Genomic DNA, 16,988 nt, shown 5'->3' with positions numbered 1-16,988 from the left:
AAGCCTGATACTTTGTTGAAATTTCTGGCACACAGATACTGCCCCAGCATTACAGTCAGGACCCTTGGAAAGGGTCTTCAGTCTTACTATTTCTCATGGAAAATCTGCAGAACAGCTAGACTGGGACAGGACCTGCCATATAACTACTTCCTGTGCAGTTTCGGGCTGTTTCAGCTTCCACCACAGTTGTTGATTACTGTAGTGCAACTCCACACAACAAAATGAAACACCACACAGCACCATCTGCAGAAAGCTAATAAAATACAAAAACCTCCAATTACTAATATTTTCAAAGATATTCTAAAGTCCCCTGTAAAACTAATCCAGTATTTATTTTAAAATACTGTTTTACTTCAGTGAAGGTAACAGTTTGTGCCCAAGAGGTATTTAACTCAAAACATTTTTTTCTGCATAGGGTCTGACTTAGCTGACTACTTATAACTCATCAGGTAATGCTTGAAATAGTCAAAATTATTTTAAGGGCTCTCCTAAGAACTTCACATTTCTGCTGTTGGCCTCTGAAAGGCAAGTGAAAACCGCCAAACTTAAAAAAAAACACAAAACAAAACAAACAAAACAAACAAACAAAAAACCAAAACAAGCCCCAAAACAAAACCAGTATAAGCAACAGTTGAGAGAGAGGCTATTTTAACCTACACTGCTCCAAAGAAATGAATTGAAAAAATAACTTAAAAGTATTTTAACTATTAATGCAGACTTCATAACTGCTAAAATAGAGCTATGTACCACCACGGTGACAAATGCTATTACAGAGGAAAAACCCACTCAATGTACTATAAAGATTAACAGCATCATTTAAACAGGAAAAAAAAAAAAAAAAAAAACCCAAACCAAACAAAACAAAACAAAAAAAAAAACAAAAAAACCCCAAACAAACAAACAAAAAAAACACAACAAAAAAAACCCACCACCAACCAAAATTCAGTAGCATGATTGACTGATATGGAACACATGACAGTGGAGTAAATTACAGAGCTGTGTATTTTGGCATGATAGTGTCCCACGGGAGTGCAGAGGTGCCTTACATGCCAGAGCACCACTAGATCCCCTGGCAGTGGCAGCTTGCAGCTCTCTCCTAGATAGTCATGCAGCAAGAAGAGCAGGAATGGGACACGACTGCTCTCACTCACCAGAAAATTCACCCGCCCTGGGAAAGCCCCCACTCATTAAGATGTTTTATCAGGAACAAAGGAAATGTACCAGAAGCGCTAGTAACATTGCTAGTAATACTGGTAATAACCAGAGTTCCTAAAAAAATAAATATTACCGTTACTAGCTGTGATGATTTTATACGAAAATATGTGGGCAGAAAAGTATTATATTCTTTAAAATATAAAAGTTTTATCTACTTACAATGCTACTTCTGTCAAATGATGTTACAGAATTTCCACTTCCTTTGAAATATTTTTTTCCGCTTACTCCTTGTGTAATTTTTCATTTAATTATTCATTGAAGAAAGATCATTATGTAACACTTGGTTCAGTCTATCTCTGTTGTCTATTAATAATTATTTTATTTTGGCATACAGACAGAGTTTACTCCAAGAGTTGTGTTTTCTCCTGAAAAATTTTATGTGTCAAAAGTATGACAGCTGAACAAAATTTAAGCAAAAAAGCAACAATAAAGTTTTCCCATACACAAATTTCCCGTGAAAGGTGAAAGGCTGGCAAACTGTTAAGTCAAGAATGTTACTGAACTCCAGATATGTAATGGGACTTTAACATGCAAAATGTTTTTCAGACCTGCAGCACACTAAGAGCAGTCCAAAGTTTCCAAAATTGGCTGTATATACACTTCCACTGCTGAACAAACAGCTCCTTTGGAAGCAGAGCTCGTAGAAGCATTGCCAGAAAATGCCAATCAGTTCAAATGTCTACATGACCATTTTGGTGTTAAAACCACAGTTACACACAGGAGGGAAAACAGTGCATAGTTTATTTGCTTATGTTCCAGCTGCCTCTGAGCAGTGCAGGTAAGGTGTTGGAACCATCAGCTGGCTAAAGGAGATTTACAAGGGATATTACTTGGCAGATGAGACACACTGAATAAATATGCCATGGAAGAAAAAAAGTCAAATATTTGAATTAAAATCTTTTATCAAGCTAAACTATGACCACAGTTAGGTACACAGCTCAACTAATTAGGCTACAGTAGTTGACTCACGTGTTTCAGAATTAACCTTCTAAAAATTGTAACATTATAATCAGAAAAGTTTACTCTGAGGCAAGTAAAAGTAAATTCTAACTATTTTGTCTGTCCTTATGTTTTCTAACCCAGTATTTTTTAAATTAATTGGGGGGTTTCCATAGATGGTTACCACTCCAAAGCTTTCATTTTTTAATTCATCATATTTTCTCACCTAAGTCGTTCCTCACAAACAGAAGTCCTTTAGTGGTTACTCAATGATACAACGTGTGACATTTCAGCTATGAGAGCATGACGACTCATGTTACAAGTGGAATTTCTTCATTTTTTCAGTTCCACTTTGAGTCTCTTCTTTGCTCTGAAGACTAAGGATTTCACATGATTATACATTTCATCTTGACTAGGAGTTCTACCATTAGTTCAGTGGGAAAATCCCAAAAGTTACTGTGTTTTTCTAAAACTCTGAAAGTTCTACGCAGTGGGAAGACACAGTAAGCTAATATGAAACCTGTCCCACAGTTCTGTGGGTGACTTCTATAATATTCTCTAATTAAAGTACTAACATTGATTCACAAAACTGATCTTACTATCTTTGCACTCAGAATTATACTTTTGTTGTTTCTTCATTGATTTTCCTTTGTCACACTTTTTAATTAGTTCTTCAGATGCAACTATTATAAGACAGACCTTATAGAACAAAAGATAGCATTCACTCTTTCACATATACACTCATGTCAATGCACCAACAGAATGACCTGAGCAACCTCTACTATAGACTGAGCCTTCTGAAGACACACAGCCTGTTATGAGATGGTCTAAATACCTCATAAGACTGGATGGGCAGATAAGAAAAGTGGAAAAAAGGCAGCAACAAAGAAACACAGATCATTTCCTCTGCCTTTAGTCATCAAAAACCTTTGTACCGCTTCACGGAAGCAAGGTAATTCTTTTCCCATACTAGTAAATATTGCTGCACCTCTGTCAATTTAATTCCAAATTATGGCCTCTAATGCCAGACCACCAAAGTATCAGTGCAGGAAAGAAGGACTATTGAGGAAGCACATGCAATTACACTTCCTGAATTAAGAGCTTGCTCTGTACGTGGTTCAGGTTTCCTGGAACAGTCAGAAAACTGTTTAAATGATATGAAAAAACAATCTTTATGCTGTACTTTCTTTGAGAATTATTTTGAAGTGCTTCTAATTTGCTTCTGACAATTAGGCAAACCTAATTGAGCAACCTCTGCTCCCATGTGTACCTCTGTGCTTGTGACAGAATGACTTTCCAATTTTGTAAAAGACAAAAAGCTGCCAATACTAGCAAAATGAAAGGAAAAGTGCTGTTTGTTTTCTCTGAGCAGACCAGATCAACACCACTGCCATAGGTTCTTTATCTCTATATGCCTTATGTAAAAGCTTTTTCTAAACCTGAATTTCAGTTTTCAAAGCAGTTAGATAACTAAAAAGCTAATCAAATAAAAAAAAAGCTTTTTTTCTTCATGTCTGCTCATACAGCATTGAAAACTGAAACTCTTTCTTCTCTTTCCCACAGTACACATTGTCCTCACATATTTTGTTCTGTCAGTATTTTTGTCATCAGTATGTCATGGTATTATCGTGCCTTTACTGATAGCAAGTCCACAGGCATCATGTTCATAGGCTTTAAAAAAAAATAGAAGGAGGAGGATAATAAGACTAACAAGTAATAGATTTTTATGACATTTTGCCTCTCTTTGTCAGAGAGGAGGTTCCCGTGAGGATATAAATGTCATGCTTTGGGACACAGGTTTTGTATTCTTTTTATCACCTAAGGTCACCATGTGTACAAGAAAGGGCATTAGACCAGCTGGACCTGGGTGTGAAGTCCATTGTGACAGTGCAGAGCTTCATCCCTCAGCCAAAAGCATTAGCACAGGTCACCAGTACAAACACCTATGCACATACTTGTGGTTGTAGGTTTGGTGTGGACATCTCTGGGCTAGGGACTACATCACCACCATCACCACTCGGGTGAAAGCCACACATAGGCACTGTATAAAGGGACTGCTGCCCTTCCATCAGCCCAGATAAGACTGAACTACAATCATAGTGCTCTGCCAACAAGTGCAACTCTATTCCCAATTCATACGCGATTGTCTCAGTCAAGACCGAACAAGTTCTTGGAATATACAAATGCATCCCTTGAACGTACACACACCCTTCCTGTGCTCAGTACCCACGCAAAACAGAGGCCAGATTCAGACAGTACATCAGGAAATCAGCCGTACATCAGATCTCAGTGGGACATGGCGGTCACGCTGCCCCGGTACCAGAGCACCGGCTGCCGGCCGTGCTCCCATGTGGCATCTCCTCTGTGACGAGCGGCCCGCGCACGAGCGGGGCTCCCACGGGCTCAGCCCTGCCCGTGGAGCCCGGGCTCCCTTCCCTGCTCCCACGGCGTAGCACGGTGGGCGCGGCAACTGCTGAGGAAACACGGCTCCCCTGGGGCGCCGTCCAGCGCTTTGGGGGAGCCGCGAGCAGGCCGTTCTCACACTCCTCGCCTCCCCCCCCCCCCCCCGGGGGCACAGGCGGCTCCAGCCGCGGGGAGCGCGGAGCTCTCGGACAGGTGCCCGCTCGGCGCCCGGCTCCGCCCGCCTCGGCCCAGCCCGGCCCCGTTCAACCTGCCCCGGGCGGCGCGGCCAATGGCGCGCGAGGGCGGGGAGCGGCGGCGGGAGCTGCCCGGGCCGCCCCCGCCCTCCGCGGCGAAACTCGGCGGGAGCGCCGCGGGCACGGACACGGCGCCCGCTTCCTGCACGGCTCCGCTCGGCTCCGCACCGCCCCGCACACCGCCGGCCGGCGGGACGGGAATGAGCCGCGGCCACCGCGCTGCCCCGGCACCTTCTCACGCCGCCCCCTCGGGCACCCCTGCACGCCCGCGCAGGGCCGCCCCAGCGCGGCGCTGAGCGCTGCCCGGCGTCGGAGTGAGAGGCGGTGAGGCGGCTCCGCTCGGCCCCGCTCGGCTCGGGACCCGATCCCCGATCCCGCTCCGGGCTGGGCGCGGAGCTGCGGCAGGAACAGGTAGCCACGACTCCCCCGGCTGCGGTCGGTGGCTGCCGGACGGTACCCCTCTTCGGCCCCTTTTTAGGACTTTTTTTCTTTCTTTCCTTAACTGAAACACGCCACTTTTTTTTTTTTTTTAAACTTCTTGCTCATTTGAATTTTTACTTTCTCACTAAACAACCCCCGTCTCCTCCTTCCTCGTCCTTTCCTTTTCGGAGCCGACCTTGCCGTCTCTGGACTCACCGCCTGCAGTGTGAGCATCATGTCATTCGACCCCACCATCATGTCACCTGCGAACGGCTCCGCCAACGGGACCGCCAGCGGGGCCGAGGGCGGGAAGCCCCCCACCATCCCCACCGTCATGTTCATCTTCGGCGTGGTGGGCAACCTCATAGCCATCGTGGTGCTCTGCAAGTCCAGGAAGGAGCAGAAGGAGACCACTTTCTACACACTGGTCTGTGGGCTGGCTGTCACTGATCTCTTGGGGACCTGCCTGGTGAGTCCAGTGACGATTGCCACTTACCTGCAGAACCGCTGGCCAGGAGGACCTGCTCTGTGTGAGTACAGCTCCTTCATCCTCCTCTTCTTTGGACTCTCTGGCCTCAGCATTATCTGTGCCATGTCTATAGAGAGATACCTGGCCATTAACCATGCCTATTTCTACAACCATTATGTGGACAAGAAGCTGGCAGGGCTCACACTCTTTGCCATCTACGCTTCCAACGTGCTGTTCTGCGCCCTCCCCAGCATGGGGCTCGGCAAATCTACCATGCAGTACCCTTACACTTGGTGTTTCATAGACTGGCGAACAAAGGAGGCCACCCATGCAGCATATTCCTACATGTATGCAGGCTTCAGCTCCTTCCTGATCATGGTGACTGTGATCTGCAACATCCTGGTGTGCGTGGCCCTCATTCGCATGCACCGCCAGTTCATGAGACGCACGTCCCTGGGGACAGACACCACCTCCAGCCGTTTATCTGACTTTCGCAGACGCCGGAGCTTCCGTCGGATGGCTGGAGCAGAGATCCAGATGGTCATTCTGCTCATTGCCACTTCCCTGGTGGTGGTCATCTGCTCCATTCCTCTGGTGGTGAGTAACATCATGCAACCTTACTTCTGTTCCATCAAACAGATGCAAAGTCTTTTTTCCTCCTAGTCTGTGCTTGTAGGACAGATTCCTATTTAGCTAGTGTCACAAAGGGTTATAGTAACTCAAAGGCTGTTAACATATGTGCGTGATGAGAGAAAGTTGAGTAGATTTATATTTACACAAAAAGAAACATGCTTATCCCAAGTCCTGGACTCCTTTGGTTGGTTAAAATAGAGTGCCAAAAATTCTCAATGATTGTTCTGCCGTTCAACTGGAATTCACATAGCAAAAAATCCTACTGAGAGCTAAAGGCACTTAAAAGTTCACCTGCAAAATTAATTTGTGATGAGTGAGGTTTGGGTCTGACCTGCATTTCTAGATGTTTGGTGTGTTTCAAATTTGTGCATACTGCTGCTGAACAGCAAGGTATATGCTGTACAGCAGTCCTTGATGTGCAGAGGGAAGACAGGGTTGTGTTCACCTAGCACCAGCAACGTTCAGAGTGCCTGACAACCAAAATCTGAGCTAAGCTTCCCTTCCTCAGGGAGTCATGCATCATCTCTGAGATAGATCCCACACAGACATCCCTCCAGGAGCTCCCCACACAGTGGGAGGAGTAAACTCGGTGGAACCACCTGTTGGAGTATTGCTCAGTTAAATTAGTGTTGGAGGAATCTGGCCCACATAAACTTTGAGATCATACTGAAATGTCAAATAACATTACCACTAACCATTTGCTAATTTTCTGAAAAGGCTGATATAAGTAGTGTCATTAAATTGAACACTAGGAATCCACATTTTTCTGTTCCTCCACCTTCTCTCCAAGAAAGACAAACCCAAATGAAACCCACCAGCTGAAGGCTCAGTTCTTGCTTGGCAGGCACCATAATAAAGCTTGGCAAACCTCTGTCCTCCTCTGGCTCAGAGACATTAAACAAGTAGCTGTCTTGCCTTATTTGCCATGTTCCAAAACACAGTAGGGACTCATGCAGTGGTTGTCAGTGGTGTTTTTGGAAGGATTGTTTTAAGGTGGTTTATTGTAAGTAGGGTGATCCCTCTGTCACAGAGGGGGTACAATGTATGTCACAGCTGACCAGCTGGGGATGCAAAACAGTGTAAGGAAGTTTAGAGAAGGGCATGTGAACAGGACTCAGCTGTCAGTGAGTCCGTCCCCCTCAGCTCAGAGGAGCTGTAATCACAAGGGTTGGGCCAGTTTTGCCACATTACTAACATAAACAGGAGCTAGTGAAGTGTAGCTGTGCTGGAGCACCAGTGCCCCGGCTGCCGGCTCCTGTTCTTCGGCGTTATCACTTTGCCGAGGCATGACCAAGCACGGTGCCTATGTGCTCCTTGCTTGACATCTGAAGGAGGTCGAGAGGTGCTGCCGCAGCTGCACACAGGGTGTCCCTGGGAGGAGCACACGCGTTAGACAGCCTGCCCCGCAGTCCAGCTCCAGAAACTGCGGGAGTGAGCTGACTGGCTGCAGCGGGATGCATCAGGTGGCCGAAACACCGACAGTAGCGAGCGGTGACTACTTAATTTGATTAATTTAGCATGAAAACAGCTACTTCACAAAAGGAACAATACTGCATTTTCAAAAGAGGTGCTGGTAAATGCAGGGAATAGGTTCTGTGAATTAAATACAGTGTTGCAACATGATAGATAGACTTCAGCAGTTTCAGAAAAAAGCCAAACTTTATCCTGTGGCAAAGCAGCTAGAGGAAGGCTGAGGAGACTGGATGTGAAATGGAAAATGAAATTGTTTATATCCATTTGGACCTAGGCAGTCTTTCACATAAACCTAAAAAAAAAGGGGGAAAAATCAAGAGGTAGGGGTTACCAGAAAAGGAACTGGATCATTGAGAGTTAAAATTAATGAACCTAGGTGGGGCAATAGGTTTATTATTTAAACAGTAGCTACTGAAAAACTTGCATATAGCAGAAGTATGTGAAGGTGCAGGTGATAAAGGTGTGTAGTTCTCCCAGACCTTGATTTCACTTCCTACAAAGGCACGGCGTTACCTTGGGAGTGTTCACATAAGTTAGATTTTCCCTGCTAAACCAACACATATTTTCTATATCTGAAATGAGGTAAGAGACTCTAATTTCACTTAAATGTATGACTAAAAATAAAAGGAACCTTTCTCTAAAAAAACCCCAACCAAATAACCACATAGATACACATCATCAAAGTGTCCAGTGTGGTTAAATTTCTTCATTGTTAAGTAGATTTTTTAAGTCATTTGCCTCCCTCTGTGGGAATTAGCCACAGCCACATGTGCTTCTTTGTGCCATGATGTACTGCCATGCATGATGCTTTGTTAAGCCCTCTGGGTGTATGTACACTGAGGTTAAGAATGGGGAAACTCTAAGAAGTGACCCCTTTATGCTATAAATCCCGGGAACGAGCCACTAGCAGAAATATGTAAATTACTTAGATATAGACTTACATTTTCATGACTCAGAGGAGTTTTAGAAAGTCCTCACTGACTGAGAGGCTCACCTATAACAGGTCAGCCTGGCAGTCATCAAGACTATACAAATGGTGAAGTGGTGGTGCCATGATTCAGACACACAGAGCCGGCTCAGAGGGTGCTTTGTGACTGAAGTTTTCTGGGGAGCTGACTTCCTACTGATGATTTCAGCTGAATAAACCACCAGTTAAGTCAGAGCAAAGCAACTGCTGAAAGAGACACATAAACCTCTAACATTTTAGAATGAACATTTTCACAAGCCAATAATATAGCAGATACTTATGATTTGACAAAAAAAAAAAACCTCGGGTCTTGAAATATTAAATAGCCCTGAAATAACTGAGTCACAGAGAACAGCAGTTTTTAATAATGAAATGCTTCAGCACATAGTTCACAAGTAGGGTTGTTTAGTGTTTTAGTGACTTACTCATAAAATCAGCAAAATTTTACAGTAACAAGTGCTGTAACAAGATCATGGTGGATTATGTAAAATGATGAATGAATTTGACAGAACTGGGAGCTGATCAAATTTATCAGAGAAATTAAATGAAAAAAATTGTGAAAGGAAACTTCTGATATAACATGGTGTGTCCTCAGTGTGCAGAAAGCGGTGCTGACTGTTATCTCCACACTGGTTATGTCATCTCTTAAAATATTTTGAGTTTTTAGAAATTAGAATTGGACAGTGTAAAATGTAGGGAATAAGATATATTAGGAGGGATTTTGTCAAGGAGAGAGTAGAAATTATTATCCAGCCTTTTAAAGAACACTAAACTCTTTCAAGAGTAAATAGGCACACACTACTCAAAGTCTGTAATTCTGTCCAGCAGTCTGTCAAATACTCTTTAAATTTTTAAGTGTGAGGTCTTTTTCTCATTCTGACCACTGAACATTGTTGTTAAATTATGATGAAAAATAAAATGTAATGTTTCAGGGTGTACATCTTGTTGATTGCCTGAAATAATCAGGAGTTTCTAACTTGATGTTTAATTGAACTAAAAGTGGATTTTCTTTTGGCTTGGCTGCTTTCAACTTTTTAATATCAGGCACTGTCTGCAGTGTCAGACTGCAAGGTGTCAGACATTATTTTTTAGTAGTCGAGTATCCACCAAGCAGACACTAAGCCCTTGAAGGGCAAAGGTTATTGGCTTATGGAGCTGAAAAACTTGTTCCTGCTTACTGCCATATACGTTTTTTAAATTTATCTTATCAGCATGTGGGGAGATTTTGAGGGCAGGTAGGAGCTGTGAAGACAATTACTAGTGTGACTGTAACTATAAAAGTCACTTCATAATGCTTCATAGGATTAGAAATCATGACTTCCATCTGTAGTTAGTAAAAAAGAAAAGCACAAACAGCACGCAGAACTTTGATCCCATGAGTACCTATCATGAGCATAAACTTGACGTACCTTAGAGCTATGTGCTTCTTAATTGCAAACAAACTGCTCGTACTTTTAATAAGATACATTGTCTGGATTCTACCATTACAAAGCTAACATACAAAACTCGCTCTTTAGAGATCTGAATTGTTCTGGCTTCCTTCTTTCTTTAATTACGATTTCAAATTGCACAAATTCAAGCATCGGATTAGATAACTTAGTGGATTCCACTTACTTGGCACTTGCTCAGCAGATGCAAGGCAGTATCTTTTATTATGTTACCTCCTGCAGCAGAGGACTTTAGCTGAAACAGGGTACATTGCTTGCTGTTCTTTTATATGATACGTTAGTAACTGTTGTTTCACCAATAAGTGAAGAAGGATAGAACTGACATTCCAACGTAGATAAATTTCTACCTTATTGTGCTTAAGATCTAACTCCAGCCACAGGTCTGAATTGATACATGCATATGACAGTCTGGGGAGCTTCTAATAAGATCCATGGGACCTTTCTGGGAAGTAGAAACAGTTTTGTACAGTCAGAATTTCCACTGAATAGGTCCACTCTATGAATGTTTAACCTATACATGCTGTGTATCAGTCAAAAGGAAATAAAGCATGCAGAGATAGCATAAAGCAAACTGCACTGTACCATCAGCAATAGTCCTTTTCAGCCACAGAACCACCAGTTGAAGACATTTTCGCCTTTCCACAAAGTCTGCCAGGTAGAGAGACAAAGGTGGAACAGGTACCTTAGTTTCACGTGCTGCTTATCAAAAGAACAATCCGACTATTAAATCACTGACGTGTAACTATAGCTCCAAGTTAAAAAAAATATATTAAAAAAAAAAAAATCAGGTCTCCAAGTTGAACTGTGTATTGCCTCTGTTGTCTTCAAAGTGTGCCTTCTGGTTGTTTGACCCGTGTGGGTTTGTCAGTGGACATCCCTCCCTGTGGACATCTCCTGTCCCCAGCCGTGGCTGCGTGGGGCTGTGTGAGCTGCTGGCAGGGAGGGTCCCCGCCGGGGGGCATGCACCTGCCCTGTGCTCAGCGCCTGAAATACACACAGACCGCCGGCATCCACAGGATGCGGGGTGCCCCCGCCTGCACGAGGGGTCTGCGGTGCGGGGCAGGGAAAGGGGCGTTTGGGGAAACATTGAGATGTAGGTGCAGGTTGGATGCCCCCCCGTCCCCCCGGGGACACCTGGGCGCGATTATATATGTGACCTGCATATAGTTATATGTTATAAATACATATATATACATACACTTTATACATCCATATAATACATATTAGGTATATATTTTATATATACACACACACATATACTGCACATCCATATACAGTCCCCTCGGGCGGGGCAGCGGTGCCACCTCGCGGTGAGCCCGGGAACGGCACCGCCCGGCCCGCGGCGGGAGGGGACCCCCTCCATCCCTAATTATGGACGTTTTTTAAGGAATCATCAACGAATAACAGCGAAACTGCAGGTATTTAAAAATCCCGGCTACTGGAGAGGCTCACCTTCTCTTAGCCATGGAACCACATAGCGACACAACATCGCAAAGGACACTATTTATTTTAAAAGAATTTATTTCTAAGCTATTTTTTTTAAAAGAATTTATTTATAAACCATTTATTTGTTGTTTATTTATAACATAAGTAGCGAAAATTATTTATAAAATAAATAGGTTAAATTTAAATGTGTATAAATACATTTATTTATAAAATAAATGGTTAAAAAAAAGAAAAATATTAAAAACAATGAGAAAGTGCTTAATAAAAGGGAAAAAAAGCCATAAAAATAAGGTCATTATGCATAGGAATACTCTTTGAAGTACCTGAATGGCACGTTTGGCTTAAGAGATAAATAAGGTCAGGAAATTAGTTGTCAGAAAGACATCTGCTGTGTTAGAAATCATAAAAAGTAATGAGAACTGGGATCACTATATTGCTGTTTAAATTCAAGATTTTCCCATATTTTGAATTCGCTAGCTTACCCATAAACCTAGAGAAAAGTGCTGAGAAAGAAAATACAGTCAATCATCAATTTGACAGACTGTTTGAGAGAGGCTGTATGCACAGGGCTTCCACAGAGGGACGCTGTGTTATTCTAAACATACTTCATTGATAGCTTTGGAGCACACTCCATCTCTGAATCCTGACAAGGCTGAATGCCACCACTTGCCCTCTTGCAGGAAGATTTCTCAAGTATTGTGAAATTTTTCATCAGACTTGGATGGCTTCATGCAGGACTTCTAATAAAAATTACCTAAGAGGCCTGTCCTAGTTTGGCTTATTTATTTAAATGCTTGCTTGCTTCCTTGTCTGTAACCTCCTAGCTAGGCAAGACTTGATTCATTTCAGGAGTAAAGGATGAGATTCTAAAACCTCATCATTTTGCTATTAGATTTGTATTGTATCAGATAAAAATATAATTATTTATTTTGACTTACCTTAGGGAATCTGAAGAAAATAGAATCTTCACTATCCACTTTTCAGTGGCTTTCCTAGGCCTTCCTGTAACTGGACATTGCACAGTTTTGCTAACATGGAGAACAGCTATTAGAGACTGATCAGCATAACCAACTCCTGTGATGCCATTCTCCTTAGTGACACTAAAAGATGATATCCAAGAAACTGAACTGTGCCTTACTCATAGTACCATTTACAAAAGTGGCTACTAAACAAGGAAAGGGACCAGCTGAAGAAGCAGCTAGATGAACAAGCTGAGGAAGATATTTCTGTGTAGAAGACACGATCCTTTAGTTTTAAATATTGTGCATGATAAACTAAAATTGCTAATTAAATAGTCACTTCACACAGCAACTTCAACGTCTTAAATTCTTGACCACTTCTTCAGTATCTTTGTAGGTAAAACCAAAATGCTGGCTTGTGTAGGAGAACTTTTCTTTTTCTCCACCCCCTTCTCTTTTTACATTTCTGTTTTTCCAAACCATGCTGCAGCAAGCGAACATTTCAGGTTGTATAAACGATTCCAGTAAGGACAGGTGCCAGGAAAATGCATTTCTAAACTCGGGAATCAACAACTCTGGTCTTGTTTCCAGAGTCTTGTGTACTTGGATTATCATCTGTGCTTGAGTTCATTTCTAAAAGATTATTAGACCTTTGCTGGAGGAACCAATCAGGTCTCCCCAGTCAGTTACCTTGTTGCAGGTAGCATAAGACTCAAGGTGTACCAAGGAGGCAGGATACAAGTCTACATCTTTGTTCATGGGAATTTTTAAAAACATCAGCAAAAAGTTGGAGGTTCAGGGATTAATTATGAGGCAAAAAAAGAGAAAAATCCAGTCCTTTCCTACATGTAACATGGGTGGCCAGTTCTCATCTGTCTGATTTTTTTTTGCTATTTCGAAAAATGAACTCAGGGCTACCAGTCTGATATGCCTGACCTCACCAGCCTCTTCTTCTGTCATAGCTTGCAGCAGCAAATGTAGATATCTGCTTTGAAATGTAAACTTTACTTTCTTGATGCAATTGTGTAACTGTGTCTTCCTTTTCCCTCATGTCCCGGGGTAGGTCCGTGTCTTCGTGAACCAGCTGTACCAGCCGGCACCAGTGAAGGATGTCAGGCAAAACCCTGACCTGCAAGCCATCCGCATCGCCTCAGTGAACCCCATTTTGGACCCATGGGTCTACATCCTCCTCCGCAAGACTGTGCTCAGCAAAGCCATTGAGAAGATCAAGTGCCTCTTCTGCCGCATTGGAGGGGCTCGGAGGCAGCACTCAGGGGGCAACTTCAACTGCGTGGATGGGCGCAGGACCTCCTCTGCCATGTCAAGTCAGTCACCCTCATTCATCTCCCGTGAGCTGAGGGAGATCAGCAGCACCTCCCAAACGCTGCTCTACCCCCCAGAGTTAAGTGAAAGCAGTGTCGGGGGCCATGTGCTGCTCCCAGGCCCCAGCGCCAGCTTGGCCCAGTCCGACACCACATCCGTAAGGACACTGCGCAGCTCCGAGACCTCGGACTCCTCACAGGGACAAGACTCCGAGAGTGTCCTCCTGGTGAATGAAATCAAGTCTGGTGGTGGGGCCAGCTCCACATCCAAAAGTGGCCCTCTCCAGGTCACCTTCCCCACAGAGACATTGAATTTATCAGAAAAGTGCATCTAGATTGCCATGAAAGGCATCAACCCTGGGGATACTTCCTGGTACATTGGAAAAACTGGTGCAATAGATAGGTGTTCTGCCTATTCATGGGAAGAGGGGTTCAGCTGTGCTTCAAAGGGCTATTTTTCTCTTGCTGTGCGATGGGTACATTTCTTTTAGACTACTGAGGACTGTGTGGAACAGACATTGCACTTGGGCCCTGCCATCAGAAATGGTACAGTGCAGGTCTGATGGGACTGGAAACATAAATGGTCTGATCTTGTTGTGAGACACAGGAGAGCTACAGGGCCTCTGGAAATAAAAAGACCCATCACTTGCTTTTTTCTTTTCTTTTTTCCTTTTCCAAGTCTGGTGGAACTGTGTTTTCTCTCCCCATGGTTGCTCAGCTATCAAGAGTTTAAGTTTCTGGTACTAGAGCTGAATGTCAGGCAGCTGCTAGGAACTGGACATAGCTACTCTGAATGCTGCCTGGGGTAGGATTTTATTTTAAAGTGTCTCACTAAAGCATGAAAATGTGAATTTTTATCATTGTATATATATCAGGATTGAAAATATTTAAAAGTCTATTCTTCTCTATGAGAAGGGTTGTTATAAATACAAGGTATATAGAAACAATTGCCAGCCTTCTCTTCCCTCAGTATTTCCTGCTGATAAGACATTCTTGGATTAGATTTGTTGTCTATGCTAGATTCACAGCTGATGAGGTAAATTATCTAGCTGAGAATATATAAGCACTTTCTGAGTGAAATGGGAATATATGCATTTTTAAGAGAGAAAAAGAAAACACATCCTTTTAGTTAAGAATATTAGTTTTCAGTATATGTATATACTAAAAAAACCAAATTTTATTTATATTCTGAGAATGTTTCTCTGTATAGCACATGCGCGCCTCTCCGAGTACTTTGGCCCCCAGTCTGCACACTTTAGGCACACACTTAACAACACCCATCAGAGTAGTCCCTCTCTTGCCAGGGAGACTCCTTACATGTAAAGCTAAGGACATATAGAAGTGCTTTCAATATCAGGGCCCAAAACTTTCAACTCCTGGTTAATAGTCATAATATTCACTTTAGTTAAAGCATCACTGATGTAATAAAGGTATTTTTTCATAACATTTATCATTTTACTTTAAATAGTAAATAGAATTTTATGACTGTGTAATCTGATACTCCATCAAATAAATGTACAAAACCATGGAAGCAGAATCTTCATTTAAAGTATAGATTATATAGAACTATATCTTGGTCTTGAACACCTTGAAAAGCATTTGTTGCTAGAGTTTTTATGGCAAACACATCACCAAAACCAGCTGTTAACCACTGACAAAAAGAAGTTTTATGTTTTATGTTGTAAGGGTTAGATCTTGTTCCAGAAACACTGTGTATCAAAATAATTCTGTACAGATATCTGGAGGATGTTTTGTCAAATACTAAGCATGTTATGCTGCTTAAAGTATTTTCATGTCAATGCTATATTGTAATGAAAATCTTGAGCCTTATGTTGATATGTTTAAGCAGTTGTACCGACCAAAGTAATTTTGGGGATCACAATTAAATGGAAATGTTCTGCTTGATCTCAGATGTTTACATGAGTCTGCCATTCAGTGCCAAGTCCTCACCTTAACAAGCCTCCCATCTTGGAATGCTCTGTGCTCAGTTACTGCCAAAACATACTTTGTCCTGTAAGTTTCCAAAACACCACAGCATGATCACCATCAGCAAGAGGTAGCTGTCTTCAGAAATGTTCCCAAGAACACTGATATAGAGCCATGAAAATTCTTTAAGTAAGCAAACAAAGAAAGACATTGTCCTTTAATGGGGGAGCAGATGAGCTTATTTGCCTTCATATGTATAGAAAGTGAAGTTAAATCTCTACACAAATATTTGCAGCAAAAGCCAGTTTTCCACCAGTTAAGCTGGAGAACAGATTACCCAAGTTCCTACTGCAGTTACAGATAAAGATCTGCCTCAATCTTTGCAATTAAACCACTTAACTATGGTCTGTTGCTTACTAGTTATCAACAAATAGAATAGACTCGCCATACTTCCCAAGACAGGAAATAGAAGGTGGGACTGCTACCTGCAGCTAACACCACATGTACCAATATGGGACCACACCTTTGCAGCTGGCCCAAAGCAGCACACCAGTGTTATTGGTACTGTATGCAATGACAGAATTAAACATCTACAGTGTATAATTAGTTTTTAAATAAGCAAGGGTTTATTATTTTTATTTTTTTAATTATTTCATTAATATGATTTTATTATTCTTTATCATCATTACTGATGAGAAATACATGTGGTGTGAAAAGAGCTTCAGGGAAACGTAGACCATCTGAAGCAGCTGACCTTCTAACTTCCCTCAGCAAACATATATGATAACCCTGAGGTGTTCCTCCTGCCCACAGCATTCCGGGTGTGTCAAGTAGTGGACTGGATTCGCAGCACACATCATCAACACAAATCCATGATTCCCAACCAGCCAGCCCAGAGATTACAAAGTCTCCTGAGCAATACCAGAATTGCCACAGCTCCATGACAGTGCACAAAGGCAAAATGGGAGCACCTCGGCTGCCAGTGCAAACACAGATGACTGTTCAGGAGCAGTCCAGCTAAAGGACAGGGCAAGCATGCCTTTTTTTAGGGTGACAAGAATATTACACCTCTCTCACCTCACCCAGAGTCCGCTCAGGTTTAGCACCTTCCTTC

General features: G+C 42.6%; 1 protein-coding gene across 1 annotated transcript; it reads left to right on the top strand.

The window, feature by feature from the left end:
• Positions 1-5,177: 5,177 nt before the first annotated feature.
• PTGER4 (prostaglandin E receptor 4) lies at positions 5,178-15,853 on the top strand. Its single transcript, XM_032674577.1, has 2 exons — positions 5,178-6,297; positions 13,690-15,853. The coding sequence occupies exons 1-2, from the start codon at positions 5,467-5,469 to the stop codon at positions 14,281-14,283; spliced, it is 1,425 nt and encodes a 474-aa protein (XP_032530468.1). The 5' UTR covers positions 5,178-5,466; the 3' UTR covers positions 14,284-15,853.
• The last annotated feature ends 1,135 nt before the right edge of the window (positions 15,854-16,988 follow it).

Source organism: Chiroxiphia lanceolata, chromosome Z (genome assembly GCF_009829145.1).
Source record: "Chiroxiphia lanceolata isolate bChiLan1 chromosome Z, bChiLan1.pri, whole genome shotgun sequence".
NCBI classification, from domain to species: domain Eukaryota; kingdom Metazoa; phylum Chordata; class Aves; order Passeriformes; family Pipridae; genus Chiroxiphia; species Chiroxiphia lanceolata.
The sequence above is the reverse complement of the archived record's forward strand: the minus strand, read 5'-3'. Positions and strand labels throughout refer to the sequence as shown.

Bases quoted from the DNA above. Each gene is read 5' to 3' on its own strand.
- PTGER4 (XM_032674577.1), top strand. From the start codon at position 5,467: ATGTCATTCGACCCCACCATCATGTCACCTGCGAACGGCTCCGCCAAC. The intron at 6,298-13,689 runs GTGAGTAACATC...GTCCCGGGGTAG, and splicing joins TCTGCTCCATTCCTCTGGTG to GTCCGTGTCTTCGTGAACCA.